The sequence below is a fragment of the Chaetodon trifascialis genome, chromosome 9 (assembly GCF_039877785.1).
Source record: "Chaetodon trifascialis isolate fChaTrf1 chromosome 9, fChaTrf1.hap1, whole genome shotgun sequence".
NCBI lineage: Eukaryota > Metazoa > Chordata > Actinopteri > Chaetodontiformes > Chaetodontidae > Chaetodon > Chaetodon trifascialis.
Genome location: NC_092064.1, coordinates 18288011 through 18306697, shown reverse-complemented (window position 1 = coordinate 18306697; position 18687 = coordinate 18288011). Strand labels below are relative to the sequence as shown.

Sequence of the window (18687 nt, the reverse complement as noted above, 5' to 3'; positions counted from 1 at the left end):
GGAAGAGATGAGGAAAAAAGGGTGTGAAAAGGAGGGGGGGAATGAGGCACTTTTATCCAGAAGGCAGTATACATATATCTTTGTGTGTGTGTGTGTGTGTGTGTGTGTGTGTGTGTGCGTGCATGCAGAAGGGTGTGAGGGAGCAGCTGCAGCAGGGGTGTTGCGTCTGTGTCTTAAGAATCAATGCTCTTCCTCTTGACTGGTGCTCCAGCGCTCTGTGGATCCTGGAGCCTCAGACATATGCACTGTGACACTTGATACGTCAAACTCTCTGCAGCTTGTAGTGGCTGAGCTCAAGGAGACGTGTCGGATCTGCTGTTTAATTGACACTTGTGACTGACGGGGATTTGAAAGCTTTTCACTCAACCTGTCCTGTTTACTTCCACTTAAGACAGTGATTTTCCATATGTCGCAGAATGTCTTTCAGCGTCGTCTATCGAGAGCACATCTGAACTTGCTGCATTTAGCTGTGTATATGGGGCGATATGGATTTAATACTGTGGACATTATGAACCGTTAAGTATGGCAGCAAAAAGCATCAAAATTGATCTGTGCATAATGCAACTTGACCGCCAATGGACACTGTAATGCTAGTAGCGGCTAATTGAGCTGATATCGAGCAGAAATGAGGGCTACAGGTCTGGTGACCTCATTTTTTGGATTCTTTTCATTTTCGATCTTGTGGTCCTCAAATCCAACTGATGCTGACTCAAATGACATCACTCAAGGCAGTTTACCAGGCTTTCATGCAGCTCCATCTGGAGTACAAAAATGCAAAAAAGCAAAATTGGTGCAGTTGCCCTTTAAGGCGGGTTTACAGATAGCTGGCAGTCCTCTTTCCGTTCTTTGCGTCGTCCTGTCATCTCTTTCATTAAACTGCACTGAAAATGCAATGCCACACAACACAAGCAGCGAAGCTTTCTATTGCAAGAGGCACAATGGCCGTGTACATATTGAGGGTGACCCTCAAATGGAGTGCCTGGGTTTATTGAAGAAGACACTTCACCCACTATGAAGTCAATGTAGTCTGAGTGCATTTGAGAGAAGGAAGAAGAATGAATGGATACAGAGCAAAGAAAAGATAAATTAGCAAGGTGGTCCTGACCTTGGGTGAGGGACGTGTCTGAGGCACGGCGTCCTTCTCTGAAGCTGATGGGGGAGCGGTTGTGCGCCTCCCTATGCTGGGAAGTCAGGGCAGCCATTGCTGGGTTGGCGGGCCGAGCGCTCAAGAAAGGCGTAGGGGTGACGGCAGGGGCGGGGCTGTTGGCCGGTACCACCTCGCTGAGTGAGGGGGAATCCTCCAGCAGGCCGAGGTCACTGTGGATGGAGCCCATGTCGTAGCCGATGTCCGAATCCATGCTACCCATGGAGGGGTTGTGTCCTAGAGTGAATAATTTACCTGAGGGACAAAGTGTTTTCATTCAGTGAGCCATTACAGCAGCTTAGTTTTACCATCAGATGCGCATGTCTAAAGGTGAGCATTTGATCAGGTGACATCACACCTTGGTTTGAAGGCCCCGGCTGGTTGGTCACCTCAGAGAGGGTGTGCCGCCGCTGGCCGAACCGAGCTGTCTGATAGGCCGAGAGGAGGTGGGGCGGATCATCTTCTGCGTCTGGCTCCTCGGTCTCGATGCCCTCATCGATTGACGTCTCCATCATGTTGCTAGGCGACGAGGTGGAGGACTTGCGGAGGACAGTGGGGGGAGGCAGGGGGTCCAGCAGGCAGCCGTTCACCTAGATGGGGGAAAAATAAAAGAGAGAGAGCGATAACCATACATCCAAAACTGACTGCGCCAGGAAGAAAAAAGCAGGAGCCAGGACACATTGTTAGTCAAATCAGGCATCTTACACACACACACACACACACACACACACACACACACACACACACACACACACACACACACAATCCATTTGCACTAGACCACATGGACACAAGAAGGCGACCACCATACTGAGAATGAGGGCTCCATTAGTTGATCTCCTCCCACTGTTTTCCCTCCACTCACCACAGTTTCTGTCATACTGGGAGTGTGTGTGTGTGTATGTGTGTGTGTTACAGCATGTAGACAGGCCTGTGTGTTGGCCTAGAGGTGGAGGGTGGGGATTTAGGAATGCAGGGCCAGGAAGTGAGCTTTGACTGAAAGTGCTGTGTGACTGACACACACAGACAGACACACAAACACATATACACACACACAGACAAAGATCATCTGCATGAGTGGCCACAGTAACCGGAAAGCCTGGTGTTGGCCTAGAAAGAGCAACTTTGCCCAATTCCCCATCTGCTTTCTGTAGTGTGCTGGGATAGGAATGCTGTTACTCAACTGACACACACACACACACACTTACTCATACACACACACTGAGGACAAGAGGGGAAACGACATTGAGAAATAGATGATGGAAAAGGGTGGATGGGTCATAAAGTGAGAGTGAAGTAAAAGGAAGAGGAGAGAGGGAGCGGAGACGCTGAATGGAAAAGAAAAAATGTGAAACAACAGGAGAGCCAAAAACTAAAAAAGAAAAGATGAGCTGCTGGCTGAAGGGTGGGGGGGGTCACAGCGGTGAGATCGCTGGAGCAGCGCAGCAGCTTCCTGTCCATGTGTGTTCACTCAGCTTCGCATTAGGTCACATCATCATCATCATCATCACAGGACTGCTTACATAACCAGGCTCCATTCACGCAGATAACGCACCCTCTGTCTCACTCCCTGCTTACCACAGACACACACACACAGACACACACACACAGACACACGCATAAAACAACATACACACTGCTCTTTATTGGAGCCAGGAGAGGGGGTGGGATGGAAAAGAAATCTTGAAGAATGATACTGCTGTGTATGTGTGTGCGTGTGGCCCTGCAGGTGTGTGAGGCCTTCAGCTCAGACCACTGGAGTCTGTGTTCTCTAATAGATGGTCAGCTCAACAACAGGCCTGGAGAAAAAAGTCGCTGGTTGGCACAGATAAACAGAGAAAGAGGAAGAGCACTGTGTGTGTGCATGTGTGTGCGTGTGTGTGTGTGTGTGTGTGTGTGTGTGTGTGTGTGTGTGTGTGTGTGTGTGTGTGTGTGTGTGTGTGTGTGTGTGTGTGTGTGTGTGTGTGTGTGTGTGTGTGTGTGTGTGTGTGTGTGTGTGTGTGCAGAAGCTGTGCAGGACAGGCAGCTGTCCTGTCTGATGTGAGTGCTGGCTGAGTTCTTACATAACAGAACAAGTCAGCTGCACTCTGGCAGGTTGACGGAGCAAGCCAGCGCTCGAGGCCTCAAAGGAGTCTGCCACACACACACACACACACACACACACACACACACACACACACACACACACACACACACACACACACACACACACACACACACACACACACACACACACACACACGCACACAAGCATGCACAGACAATTCTGATTCACAGTGAGCGGATATGCTTATCAAAGCGAATCACTGTCAAGCTTATCGGGATCATTTTTTCAGGACATACTTGTGCAAGCTGATAATGACCGTAACAACTACAACTTCCATGACCGACAAGCCGGATGTGAGTGAGCCATCACATGAGTGCAGGGGACAAACACTGAAGCCTCACCCTGTTCGTTTTTTTTAACTGGTATTGGACCTACTTTGGGTGTGTTAACGTCCTCCACCATGAAGTTCTGCTCCAGGGGACATGCAGTCTGGGGGAAGGTGAAAGCATCGGAGGAGGCTTGGGGCACAGCAGGGGAGCGCAGCAGACGAACGCCCTGCGGGATTAAACCCACCTGGGCTGAACCACTAGTCGACTGGAGAGAGGGAGAAAACAGAGACAGAGAGAATCTTTGACGTTACGTCAAAAAGAAAAACCTCCCAATTCATAGCCAATACTTAACAACATCCATGATAATAATCTAATTACAACAAAACTGATCTGACGTGAATTTGACTTTGTAATCCAGCGAGACACAAAAAACAGCTCGTACATGACGAGGGAAATGAAAGAGAAATCGCACAGTGTGGCTAAGAAGAGACAGTGGACAAAGAAAAGAAAAGAATGAATAATGTAAGTGAGGGAGAAGCATTAAGATCAAGGCTGGGCGGAAAAGACCGGGAGAAACCAGGCGAAGAGGGAACCCGGCAGGACAAGCGGATGAATGGGCCGTGTCTGTTTGTTCCTGGGTGCAGGTGTGAATAATGAAGCTTTGATCAGGGAGGTGTGGAGATGGTAATCTCTGCAAACGTTAGTCAGAACCGCCTCGCAACCCTGTGGTTACCTTGACGACAGTCTGTTCGGCGATGGTGCTGGGCCGTCGCTGGCGGGCGTCGAGCCGCTGTTCGACAGGGAAGCTGCAGCGATGGGCCTTGAGTCGCTCCACCAGCAGGTAGTAGATAGCAGCAAAGTGGTTGTAGCTTTTGTTCTGCAGAGACTGAAGGGTGACACACAGCAGAAATGGAGACGTCTCTAATTGCAGTTGTTGCTGGAGCACACCTTCCTCTCTGTGATGGCTCTTAACATGGATAATTCTTTACTTCTCTCTGGGTTATTGCAGGAGTCAATATATTTTATTTACTTTAATTTACTGTTTAACCATTTTATTTTAGTTCAGTTTCCAGTTATTCATATTTTCATTACTCAGTTTTCCTAGGATCTCTTTCTCTTTGAACGCCCTTATGTTGTTAGATTCATGTGTGACTCAGCTGCTGTTACGCTGCAAATTTCCCATTGGGGTCAATAAAGCACGCAGCTATTATTAGGGGAAAAAGAGACGCATTTCACAAAAGGTACTTTGTGACTTTCCCCCATTGGCAGGTCCAGTTAGCGGCCAATAATATTCTCAAACAGGGAAAGAATCAGATACAAGGAAGACCCCATGCTTGGGTTTGCCCTGGGCCTCTAAATGATTCAATCTGCCACAAGAAAGAAGGCCTTATTCCACCTATTTTTATCCAGCTTGTATCTGTTCATATGTTGTTCAGCTGCACTGCTGGGCGCTCACCTGCCCACCAATCACAGAGAGTACAGGAATTCTGCTTCCTGCATGTGTATCATGATGCATATCCACTGTCTTTTCACAGTCTGAGGCTCTGACCTTTAAACCTCACCCCTTCTTACCCCTGTTGAATAGATAAAGCCCACTCCTCCCTCCAGCTCAGCCCTCACCTCTATAGTCTTATGCTGGTCAATGCCAAGGCTGTGCATCAGGCGAAGGACCTGTTCGCTGTACTCTCCCACGCCCGCCTCGCCCTCAGCAGACAGAGGCTGCTGATACAGAACAGGCCTCTGAACGGGAACATACTGAGACATCCACTTGTGCTCCTTGATCTGGGCCACAGACAGACGCTTCGACGGGTCCAGAACCAACATCCTGCGGATCAGGTGCTCACAGTCTGCAACCGGTGGAAATAACAATAACAGGGGATGTGAGATGGTTTTTATAACATTTCAACACTTTAAAAAAAAAAAAAAAAGAAGTTGTTGCTTATGTTTGATAACTGTGAGCACTTCCTGTACAAGCTATGAAGAAGGAAATTAAGCCACAAAGCGTTACGTCCTCGTCAAAGTGGTGCGGAAACAGCGCTAAGTACAAAATCCTTCTCTAGTTTCCTCCTCAGTCACTTCTGAACAGTGTGTCTCCTCTCTTTTCTTCCTTCCTCCCCTCCTAATGAGAGCTCCTCACCTCTAGTTAGTGGCTCGATGAGTTTGACGTCAGACACAGCTGGGTTCTGAACAGGATTACAGTTCCCCTGGCTGTGCCGCTCTGGCCTGCCCGCACCCCTACAGCCTGCACTGCATTCCTGCCCGCCACACGCCATCTTTACCCACATTACCCTGCTGCTGTGGTCTTCAGCCAAAACGGGTGTGATGTCAAGAAAAAAGCACAGGGATGTGTTTTTGAAAAGAATCATCTCGACAGCTGTGATTAAATTTAAAAAAACCTCGAAATAAAACATGATTCCTGTGCCAGCATTAAGGGACATACTGTCTTGCAGCACAGCGACTAAACTTCTCAGATATAAATGACACTTCACATCAGTCATTTTTGGTTAATGCTTACTTTCCTGCTCCACTAATGTCCACAGATATCCTGTCTTCTGTCGGTTAGGAGAGAGGCCTCAGCAGCTCATAAGCCAAGGACCAGGCTGCCAACATTAACTCACTGCTTCACATTCTTCACAGTTGCCCTGCTGATCTACTAACGTCTGCTTACATCACATTTTTTTTCTACCTCACGGCTTGCGGTTCAGCCGACTCAATTTTTTTTGCCCCCATTATGTGCACAAGCAGCGTGCCCTTCACCGCGCTTTTACATCATGCTGTGACATCTTAGCAGCTTATGCGGCTGCTAAGTTACAACCTGCTTCAAATACAATACAGTACAATTTGGTTGACCCAGAAGTTACTCACGCTCTGCTCGTTGCTACAGCCATGTTTATAGCAACAGCTGAAGCTAAGCACATTTTTCAAAGGGAAGCTTGGACTATGTAAAGAGGCCGACACTGCATAACCGCCCAGCCTCTCTGGCTGATTGATTGACACGCTGTTCTTAGCCAGTGCGTTACACCACCATGACTTAACCACAGAACCATCCCAGTTAACACTTGCAATGTCCCAGTGGTGTAGAGTTACACCAAGTCCCCCAGTGAAGGAGCACAGCACTCAGCAGAGAGGAGGTACCGAGGCTGACTTTATCTATTTCACTGATTGTATCAGACACAAGAGCTTAAAAATAACAGACTATAAACAGTATTTATAAAATGTCACCAACGTGCATGACTATGAAACACACCCCACATGTAGACTGTAATCATTTATCAATGAAATACTGCAATAACACCCTGTTTTGTTTCAGTGTGGGCTGTGATTGGCCAGCTGTACTGCTGCAACACAAGATAGAAGGAAAGTAGTGCCACACTTCACAAGGCAACGCAGCGTGCGAAGCTTGTATTTTTATTTTCATCTGGGAGTCGAGCTGAAACAATTAGCAGATTCACTTGTTTAGCATAACAAGCTGTTTGGCAACTCAATCATTTGGACATTTTTTTTAAACAAAAACTCCAAACATGTGCTGCTTTTCTCAGTTTTATATCACTGTTGACTGAGTATCTTCAGGATGGTGTGACAAAACAAGTGATTTGAGAACATCACCGTGGACTTATGCACACATACAGGATACAAACTCAGAGGTTGAGTTGTTTGGTCTTCTGGATAACTTGACTCTAGGCTGTTCTGTACTACTATCTACCAGACCGGTGCAACAGCAGAGGAGAAGTTGGGAGTAGACCACAACCGCCACAGAGCTTAGATGTTTTAGTGAGTTTACCGTGCGGTGCGAGGCTGTGCCGTGTACCACAGCACCGGCCGGTGAGAGAAACAAGAAGAGATGAGGTGGATGAAGAAATTGGTACACTCTGTTCCCCTTGTTCGGGGAACATGGGCTGGACTGGGGGTGGGGAGGTGGGTTTGAATGTCAGTTTGGCCACTGAGCTGATTTTACACTCCTACATTCCCATTATGTCTTAACTGTTTCAAGGTCCTCAACAGAAAAGAAAGGGAAAAAAAAAATCTGGTCGACTCTCTCACCACACCCCCCGTGGAGAAAGTGCTACAGACTTACAGATGGGATACAGAGAAACAAGACAGGAGAAACAGACAGGGCCACAGACGGACAGGAAGATGTCTCACAGATAGAGAGCATGAGTCAGACAGACGTACAAACAGACAGGCAGAGTCTGCTCAGAGAGACAGACAGGCAAGCTGCTGGAAGGCGTCACTGGCTCTTCCCCAGGTTACATAAACAGCTCCAGCTCTGGACTTAATCTGCTGCCAGCTAGCTAGCACAGCCGCTAACAGCAGGGCTGCTTTGTGACAGTTAGCCAACCTGACTCACCCTGCGGCCTGCGTGCACATACACACTGACGCACGTACACACATTACAGAGGACAATGACAGAGTGTCTCCCACCGTATCCCGTCAAATCAGCGTAATGCTCTCTCGTTAATGAAATGACCCCCCCGACTGGCTGCAGCCACAAGAGAGTCTGCTGGTGAACATTAATGTATGTATGGTGACTCAAATAGGAAAGTGTGATCCAGTGTCCCCAGCGGGAATTTAAGTGCCACTTTCGCCTCAGTCCGACTGCATGCTGTGATAAAAAAGGCTGGAAGGTGTCTCACAAATGCATGGATGTAAATTTACAGGAATTTGAGGTACAGAGGACTGGCTTAGTCTCCAATCTTATTTTGTGTTTAATATCCCAGAGAGTGTCTTCTTACCTTCAGTCATGAAGTAGGGGATGCGAAACCTTCCCTCTAGGACTCTCTGTCGAAGCACAGGCAGAGTGGGCCCATCGAAGGGCAACGCTCCACACACCAGCACATATAGCACCACCCCCATACTCTGTCATGAAAAGATGCACACAGAGAACAAGGAACAAGGTCAGGGCGGTAGAAAAATCTGTCAGAGGCGTCTGGATGTAAATAATTTCAAGATGGCGGTTTGAATTCACAAACATACATACTGTGCACGCAAATGCATGGTCCTAACACAAAGGAAACGCGCAAAAATATGACAAATGATTTGCGATAAGCTGGTTTTAAACTGCGGTTAGGAAACCAGCCCCATATGACAGGAACTAAAGCTGCTGACTTAACCATCCAGACTTTGTTTTTATTATGACGTTATATAATAATTCTCAAAAATGAATATCATCAGCTGATTTCCTGTGGCTCAGTGAAGTAAACGCTGAACAAAATTGCACACAAGAGATCCACATGTTACAGTTCAATGCATTCAAACTGACAATGGTTCAACTGTCTACTTCATGCAGTCACTCATCTTACCCAGATGTCCAGCTGTGGGCCCTCATACTGTTGGCCCTCAAAGACCTCTGGAGCAGCATAAGGTGGGCTGCCGCACCACGTGGCCAGAGGCTCTCCAGGCTGGAAGAAGTTCCCAAATCCAAAATCTACACAAAGCAATGAGGGTGGGAGGAGAGGTAAAGATCATTATAAACATTAAAACTGTAAAGGCCACTCTAAAATCTGCTGTACACATGGTGCCGTACGCAAACAGGCAACTGCTAACTGTAAGCATTACTTGAGACTGCAGACAGGGAAAAGGTTAGGGCACATGGTGGATATCTACACTGGGGCTGTGGTGATCGATGTGCTGAAGTGCACAAAGGTGGGTTATGCCTTGTGACTGAGGGTTTGTCAGAGTCTCCATGAGGTCTGCAGGTTTTGCATAATGTAACATGTGAGCCACATATTTGTACGTTGAGGAAACGGCCCGTTGTATGAGGTAACCTCCCCTGGAGACTGACGTGAGGTCATCAATGCTGTGCGTTGATTGGTTGTCCACAGAGTGACTAAAACTCTGAACTGACTCTTTGGAGGAACGAGAGAGAAGTTTGACTTAAACTCACGCAAGATACACACCAAACGCTGAGAAGTTCACGTCTGTCTTTCATTAAAATCCAACTAAGAGCTGCAGCAATATCTGCCAAATTACACCGAGCCAACTAGTGTGGCTGCATCTACTCCCCCTCCCTCCTTCTCAAACCTTCTCCAGTAAACGATCCTTTGTCTCCTCTTCCTCATTCGCTTTTACAAGACTGGTGCTACTGGTGCTCACTTCTGGAGCAGCGATGAATTTTCCACTGGTGCATCTACGCAAAACGTATCACTGGCTGTTTTGATAACTGAAATCATTTATCAAAAAATCTTCTTAGATGTGAGGATTTCACAGTTGTCTCCACCTCATTATCATTGGAAATAGAATTTCTTCAACTTGTGACAGGGGACTGGCCCGATTCATTAACCGATACATCAAACAAAGTGAATCAGCAGATGATAGATAAGGAAAATAATCCATGCTAGTTAGTTCACGATCATTGGGACCCTGTGATGGTGTCATGGGACCTGACAGCAACAGGAGCAGACAATCAGGCTCGCTTAACTATCCGCCCCCACCCCCTTTCCAGAAATTCGAAACAGTTACATAAACAGAAAAAATGTATTGAAAAACAAATAAATAACACTGATAAAAAAAAATCTGTCTTACATAATGGGGCTGGAGGTGATGCGGGTTCACACACACACACACACACACACACACACACACACACACACACACACACACACACACACACACACACACACACACGAACAGACTAAGCAGTGTGTGAGAGTCAGAGAATGCGTAACCAATTCGTTTTTCCTCACTTTCCTTCATGATCCTTTGAAATTAACAAGACAGAAAAACAAAACCCACTGTACGTCATATTCAGACTGACTGACTGACTGACACTGACACACACACACACACACACACACACACACACACACACACACACACACACACACACACACACACACACACACACACACACACACACACACACACACACACACACACACACACACACACACACACATCTCACGCTGCGGCCCATTAGTCAAATCTTAATTTCAATTATGATTTTGGCTTCCAACGATTTAGGAAAACAAGATAATGGAGATAAAACGACTATTGTGCTTCATTCGGTTTGGCAATGACGGTCTTGTTTTGTTTTGTGTTGCGAATCCAGCGCACCCCCTTCCTCTACAGCGCTCCACCCTAAAAGCCTCACTCTCAGCCAGGCTGTGGCATGTTCTCTCCAGCTCCCTGCGGTCAAGTCAAACGCCGTTTTTGAAAACCCGGTCATGTCAGCTGCAGCTTGAATTCTGATGCACTTCGATCTGTGCTGCTACTGTACTGGTGCCTGGAACGGCCAAAAAGGAAGAGAGCGTCGCATTTCAGCTGTCCTCTCTCACATTTTACATACTAAATAAAAACAACATTGTAATGCACATCATATATCAAATAAGTCTTTTCAGTTTTTTAAAGTTCAATAAATGCATGACATTTAAAATGTCAAAGAGTAATTGTGTTAAATAATCATGATTATGATTTTTGTCATAACTGAGCAGCCCTACATTGAGCTGCATCCAAAAAGTGTCATCTTTAAGCCAAACAAGAGCAACACCCAAAGATATTCAGTTATCTACTTTATTAGGTACACCTGGATGATGCTAAATGCTAATGCAGACCAGTACAAGAGTCCTGTAAAATGATAATGTTCAGTTTTGTTGAAACTCCTTTATGGAGGTACAGATCCAAATTTTATGATCCCTTTGGAGGATGCATGTTGTTGGTGGTGTTGTTGTTGAATTGCATTATACTGAGAGGTGTTTCTGTTAGTTAGCCTACCCTCACTGACATAAATGGGGCGGACAAAGCAGCAGAAAAACATGTGCAGTTCAATAGCACCTCAAACCACATCCTCCAAAATGATCACCACTGCATTAGTTTTAGCTCAGTGTACCTATCAAACTGGCCACAGAGGGTATAAAACAGAGAACAGCAAATCCTCACATTTATGAAGCAGAAAGCAATGAATATCTGTCATTTCGCCTCGCTAAATGACTTAAATTATGCTATTTATTTGTGTTCACTGACTAACTGTTTAATTTTCTATTTGTTTCAGCAGGCTGTGAAGGCATCTGGAGGTCTCATGGTTTACAGGTATACCATATACTGTGACTGCAAACTCTGTTTCTGGCTGGGGAAGGCAAAATGCTTGAAAACTACTTAAAACATGGGGTTAGGGTTAGGGTTAAACATGGCTGTGGATGATGACAGTGATGCAGAATGTGGCTGCATGCTGTATTTTGACTGTACAAAAAGGAAAGGCGCGGTGAATTCTCGTTTACTGTTCGTCGAAATCAGGTTTGAGAGATGAGCACAGTGCAAACTCCAGCCCAAAAGGAACCAGCGTACGTCAGTGCATGTATTCAATCCATTTAATCATTGCAGTGCAGGTAGCGGCAGGTGTGGTTGAAATAAAGTGGAGGGTAAAGCAAAGTGCCACAGTGGGGTTTATTACAAGTATGTTTACTGTCTGATGTTGCTGTGAAGGTGAGATGTGAGATGCAGGCACAGCAGAGTGGAGCAGTGCAGTGGGTTTATCGTCAGAAGCTGTGACCCATTTCATGGAGCTGAATACTGAGCAGACTGGTTGACGTCAAACGCTCCGGCACACTGCAGGCGACGAACAGGACTCATAGCTCAACAGGAAGGGCGGGGTGGGGGAGAGTGTGTGTGTGCGCGCACAACAGTATTAGCATAATATTAGCCTAAACATGTCACACTGGAACACACTCCAGCAAAGGGCTTATAAAACTGAGTGTGTGTGTGTGTGTGTGTGTGTGACGAGTGTACAGTATGATATCATTGTGCTGCAGTACGAGGACAGCAGCAGTCAAAAGTGTTTCTAATCAGGTGTGATCGTTGATGTTGTCACAGCTGCAGCTCAGGCTGCTCTGCCCTGCATTCACTCTTCTCACCTCTTCTCTCACACTTGTTAATCTCCTAAAAACTTTTTCTCTCTCTCCATGTCTTTCTCCTCGTGTGCTTCAGGTTCCCAAACCTCTTTCACTCCAATGAAAAAAGCCATTTCGTGTTTTAAAGTGAGGCCATGTAACCTGAAAGAAGAAGCAACACATTCTTTCTCTTGGAAGCGAAACGTTGATTTCACGAGTGATAAAAAAAGTTGCGTAACTCAGTGAAGTCGGGTTTTGCCAGCACAACCTCACTTGGTCTGATCTGACCAGTAGCTCAGTGGTTCCCAACCCTTTTCCTTAAAGGACTGATTTGCAACAGATAACCCAATCTAATCAAAGACGATAAAGGAATAGCTGCCAGGATGAAGAGATACAAGCAAACAAGGCTCTATCTCTATCTATTTTTTCATGGTATATTATGCATCATCATATTGTCCAACCTCTGTGCTTTACTTCTATCACTATAGATGTACAGACAAAAAGTAATTAGAGACCGTTTCTCCAACATGTGTCCTTGATCTGGAGACTGTTTGTACTTTCTACAGCACTTAATTGAGCATGAAACACCTTTAAGGTTTGGTGCACTTCCAATGACATCACCCTGGATGGTTTCAACCTTGAAAAATTCAAATACTAGTTAATGAAGCTGTAAATAGTTTGATGATGTGAGACAATGTTTGACGCTTTTGATTGTATTTTTGAAAGTGGTTCCCCCACAACATTTTTGCTTTGTTTTTCAGAACCTCGACACAACCCAAGCATGGAGGCTATATTTTCCTGGCTCAGCCACAACAGGCTGCCCGCCTCTCCTCCTCTCATCCAGCAACTCGCTGTTGTTTTTTGTCATTTCTCCTCCTCTCTTTCCATCCCCTTCAATCTGTCAACTTGAACGTGAAGGGGCGGTTTGAAGTGAAAACATGAAGGGCACCCCCCGCTGCTGCTGTTCCCCTCTCCTCTGCAGCCACCATGAGCATGACCTTTCTTTGACTGACCGCTGCCTGATTAAGCTTCACACAGACTGACCAGAGGTGGCCTTTCGAAAGCAGGGAGACATCACAGCTGGAGAAGTCCAGAGGCAAAGGTACTCTTTCTAGAAATGCATTTTCAGACAAGTGCTGAAACCATGAGCTGATTAGTCAGAAACAGAAAATTTTGTTTGTGGTCCACACGTGGCGACTCGCAGTCCTATCAATGGTGTCACACTTTCATGGATCTACAGGTGGTGGTAATGAGCCAAGATATGCAACAACATGCCAACAAAGGAAGGAAGGAAGAAGACTGTTTGCCGCTACATGAGGATGAAAACAATGCAGGTGTCAAACTTTTTAGAAAACTCTACTTTGCGATTTTGTTTATGGGGGAGGACATGCATTCATCACATTTATGAGATCTCAAGGGCACTCACACTGAATGGATTTTCACACCTTTAAAGTCTAAAAATAATCAACAGATTCATTAATAATGAGACAAACCATTAGATGCAGAGCAGCTCAACATGAGCACAAAAAGAAAAGGAAATATTCACCTTTCTGCTGATCTTAGCTGACACCAATGTGACTAATGCATTAGGGACATTTGAGGTGAGGACTTTCGTACAGTAAAAATCTAACACGTCTAAACTTCATGTACTATTTACCAAACTCGTCCGAGCACATTGTGGGTAAGAGCAGTACAGTATGTACCTTTCCGCTTCTCTAATCACAAGCCAGGTAATGTTCTGTTCATTGTTTTCCTGCCTCCAATCTAATCTGCTGAGCGGACGATTGGCCATGAGTCAGGTTTGTTTGTGAAAATTGCTGCTGGGGTAACAACATCACCAGGTTATCATCTTGGACCCTTCTGAGAAACAGTGGACGCAGGATGATGCGAATAATGATGCAAGTGAAACACTCGGTTATTGTGTTGATCGGTCAAATTTGTCCTTATCTGAGTTTATCTTTTAGAACAAACGCCACAGAACACTGGGCGAGACTTGCATGAAGGTTAACTGGGATGCTCATCTGTCATTTTACCCACATTAGGTTCCATTTACCAGACTAATAAACAATGACTTCATTCTGTTATTGGGAGTCCATTAGCCATTGTCCATACACATGCTGGCTCAGTGCACAGCATGGATCTGCGTCTTGATCCGTCTCTGTTTACTATTAATCCGTGCAACAGTTGTTTGTATCATGCTACTTATTGAGTACTTTCAGACTGTTGTTATGATTTTGCTTGAAAAACGAAGACTGATGCAGTATCTGCTGGGTTTGGCAATAGCAGCGGGGGCCAATGGAAAAGCACTACAATATATGCAGTCCTTTGAGGACAAGAGGCCATTTTCCCTGGAGCACACACTCATGCTTGGTGTGTCTGGTATCCTCTCTCACCTGTATTTTTAGCCATCCTCATATGATCAGCTCACCTTAGGTGGATTTTAGTATCAGTATCTCCAAACAAAGCCTGAGATAAACCTTGTCCTCTTTCAGGGCATTTTCACAGCTGCAGTCCTGCCACTCGGCTATGATCCGCCACTCTCCAGTCTCCAAAGTAGTCAATCCATATCATCACCTCCTCTCCTCCTCCAATTAAATCCAAACTCTTCCCTCCCATCACCCCTCCCACTCTGCCCCCCTCCACTCTGGGAAACAGCGGCAGGGTGACATTCTCACTAGCTAGCTCTAAATGCCAGTTGCTTAATAATCACACCTTGAAGCTTGTAATACAGACCTCCAACTTACTCTCAAATCTCTGCCTCTGGGTCTGTTCCCCTTTCTGTCCTCTGTCTTTAAAGTTTCCCTGTAAATGGAAGCGAGGGGGTCACTGGGGAGGGATTTTTGATGTCCTCTGATCTGATGAAGGTGGCACAAGCCTTTGGATTCTTGCTGAGATTTTAAGTCATGGCATCTTTCAGCCAACAGCCATCCCACAAGCAACCCCTGACCACTTCTCAACACAGGGCAGGTGTTTAAGTCATTTCTGAACTACACCAGCACTGAGATCATGGCAGGCAATGGATCAGAACTAAATGATTCCATGCAGACATCCTGTATTTCATTCATTCATCCATTCATAAATGCATTTATGGGTCCTCCTGCACGACAACATTACGGTACCTGCAATCTTGATGTTCATGTGACCATCCAGCAGCAGATTCTCCGCCTTCAGGTCCCTGTGGACGATGTTGCGGTTGTGACAATACTCCACCGCCGACAGGATCTGCCAGAACTTCCTCCTGGCCTCCAGCTCACTGAGACGGCCGTGCTTCGCCAGGTAGTCTGCAGCCAGACAGCGGAGAGAGGTGATGTGTCATGTTAGAATTATACGCAGATAATATTTTACACTGACTTATATAACATGACTCTACAGGCCTTTCAAACACATTATAAGGTATCGCTTTGCACAGCAGAAAAGAGCGCACTTGTGCAGATTTTTCAATACACTGAGTGTTGGTGGTTGTGTTGAAAGGATAATTTGCTTTTGATGAGGTTCAGGCCTGGTGCCAGTACTAGTTTACAGCTGCTCTACATTACAGCACGCTTTGTAAAGTGACTCAAGTGCAAGATGTATGGTGCAATTTTTCTCTGGAAACCCCTGTTCTAACCCTGTGTGTATTATAGTGTGTGTGCGAATGTTTGAGTAAGCAATGGTTGACAGTGGAGAATGCAATGTGTTGTCATAGCCAGAGGAGGAAAGGGGAGGACAAGATTTCTGAGAACTGGTCTTCTGCTACATTATGTCCACATTAGTACGAGTTGGAACAGGGTGTGAGTTGGGAGGATTAGTGGGAGGTGTATGATTGCGGTGCACACACACAACAATTAGTGGGAGAAATCAAGATGCCAATGTACATAACAAAAAACAAAACTCATTATTCTGCCTATCAACTTACTCAATAAGACAGACTGAGTTTGTGGTTGTTTAGAAAGACGCATGAAACCAGAGTCCATGCTGCCCCTGGGGGGGCCTAAGCCATAAATTTTACTGTCCTCTTTCACCAAGCATCCAGATCACTGACCTTTTCCTCATTGTCTGCTCTCACACTGCCCTCGCTGTTTTTCTAACCTTTCACACTCAGCGTCCACTAATTTTTTTACAAAGTCGTCCTGACAGACTATTTTTCGCGGGATGCATGATTTTTTGCAGCCCCGTGAACTTTGGAGAGTGTGGTGTTTGTTGCTGTCAGCGGGGTTCCTCTTCACACCTCTCTGTCCAGATAGCTTGCAAACTCTTCAATTCACACTCTGTGGCAAACAAGATAGGACACTCTGTGTTGGCTTTCCTTCCAGCTGGCATGGATACAGACCACCGACCAATCCTGACGACAATGCACAACAACCACAACAAACCCAGCTGACAAAACTTCATATGAGTAAACGGAGTGTGCAAAATAGAAGGAATGCAATTATCTGAAGACCCACAAGGTCAATCTCATAGAAGAGCATTTTTGTAATCATTAGGCGGACGGGGACTTGCAGCTTCGTTTGCTCAAGATATTAAAACCGACTTTTTGCCTGGTCTTTGCATTTGTTAGAAATACCTTATATCTTTGCCTTTTTTTGCACAAGTAATATTGCTGTGATTTCCCTTGTGTTCACACACATTTATTTAAGATAAGATCACTGACAGAATTTTGAAACCAGGCCTCTGTCAAGATGCAGAGAAGTCACACTAAGCCAATTGCACAGTCCATTAACATCAAAAACATTGTGCCATCAACTTAGCAAGAGATATTTAAAGAATAGCTGCACATATCCTGCAGCCAGCAGTATGCATCACCTTGTTAACTCTTCATCTTAACAACTGAGGGTTGACCAAAGGGCCAGCTGTGTGTTGGGACAAAGACCGTACAATAAAAAAGACTAAAGGATATCAGTTGCACTATTAAGCTTCAGGGAGATGCTGCTGTTCCATCTTTAACAGCGTGGTTGACAAATAGCTAACATCTGACAGAGTGAGAAAACCTGATTAGATAGCGGCTGGCAAATTCCATAATGGAGGTCGTTCAGTGACCGGGGCCGCTTTCATGCAACGCTGCTAATCAATAAACACACCGTGGAGGGGAATGTGTCGAGGAGCTCCAAGTATGCACCTGTGAGGAGAACAGGGCTCTGAAGTTTGATCAAACCTCTTTTTCTTGGCCTGGTATGCTTGGCCTTCCTTGTGTTTGACCAATAGGCTTGGACACTGAGAGACAACCACCCTCCCACTCAACTCATTACTTTAACTTTATACAGATCTGAAAGCTACTGCTTTGGACCCTGATGGAGACCAATGTTGCAACACACTGGTCATTTCAAATACATACTGCGATTTCATTTTCATTTTCACACTGCATTTCAATTTTGTGCAAATCCTAAAGTGTGCCTGGGAGCATTTCTGAGACCATACTGCACCCAAGCACTGAGCCTCTCACAAGATGGAATAAGCACAGAACACCTCAGGCACCCAAAGAGCACCTGTATGTGATCACCACAAAGACCAAGCAGCACTTTTACTCCATTGTATTCAATGCGGCAAACACTTTCTGACTTTCCTCTAAGGAATACATCATGAGAAAGAAGCCCTGCATGTTTTCTCACTTCTGCACACCCGGCCAATCACTGCAGAAAGTGTGCCTGCGTGTCTGGATTGTCATTTTCTGAAAAATGTAGGAAAAAACTAAATTACTGGACACTGCCCTCCCAGTTCTGGAGTTGGAGATGCTGTTTAACGATCCAAAATGCACATGGTTATCGCTGACTGCCGCCTTCGCTCTCACATATACATAAAAACACTTGCATACACAGTTATTATCTGATGTCCGACAATAGGCCATTCCTCCTTAGAACATAAAGATCATTAAGTTTTGAGATTATAATAAGAAAACTACAATATTTCCAATATCAGGTCAACTGCAAGTTATTTTTTAAATTAATTTTTTGGTCGATAAAATGTCAGAAAATCACAATTTCCCAGGGTTCAAGTTGAGAGAGTCATATTGCCTGTTTGGTCTGATCAACAGTCCATAATTCAGAGATATTCATTTTACTATTATGGAAAACAAAGTAAGCTTGTATTCACTTGCCTTTTGGTTAAGAAACACTGCTGCCTGTCAGTTTCTGTCACTTGACCACTCAATCGACTACTGGTTTCAGCTCTAAAAAAAACTTCACAGTTTTAACACTTGAAATGCTCAGCAAACCAAATGCTGAACAGCACAGCTCATCCTGATTCTGTCTGAACGGCAGCACTGTGCTCCTACTGCTTGTTCCTACTGCTTGTTCTACAGCAGCACTTGAAAAACAAGTCATTACTGTCCGAGCAATCAAGACACAGGCACGCACACACGCACAATGCGGT

General features: G+C 45.5%; 1 protein-coding gene across 1 annotated transcript in view; it reads right to left on the bottom strand.

Annotated features, from left to right (window-relative positions):
- The window catches only part of sik2b (salt-inducible kinase 2b), a 44154-nt gene that overhangs the window by 8050 nt on the left and 17417 nt on the right, over window positions 1-18687 (bottom strand). Inside the window, exons 4-11 of the mRNA XM_070970025.1 lie at window positions 15462-15623; window positions 8821-8945; window positions 8254-8377; window positions 5141-5367; window positions 4254-4406; window positions 3627-3785; window positions 1503-1734; window positions 1106-1399 (exon numbers count right to left, since the gene is read on the bottom strand). Coding sequence (XP_070826126.1) covers window positions 1106-1399; window positions 1503-1734; window positions 3627-3785; window positions 4254-4406; window positions 5141-5367; window positions 8254-8377; window positions 8821-8945; window positions 15462-15623 — 1476 coding nt within the window. The remainder of the gene's footprint in view (window positions 1-1105; window positions 1400-1502; window positions 1735-3626; window positions 3786-4253; window positions 4407-5140; window positions 5368-8253; window positions 8378-8820; window positions 8946-15461; window positions 15624-18687) is intronic.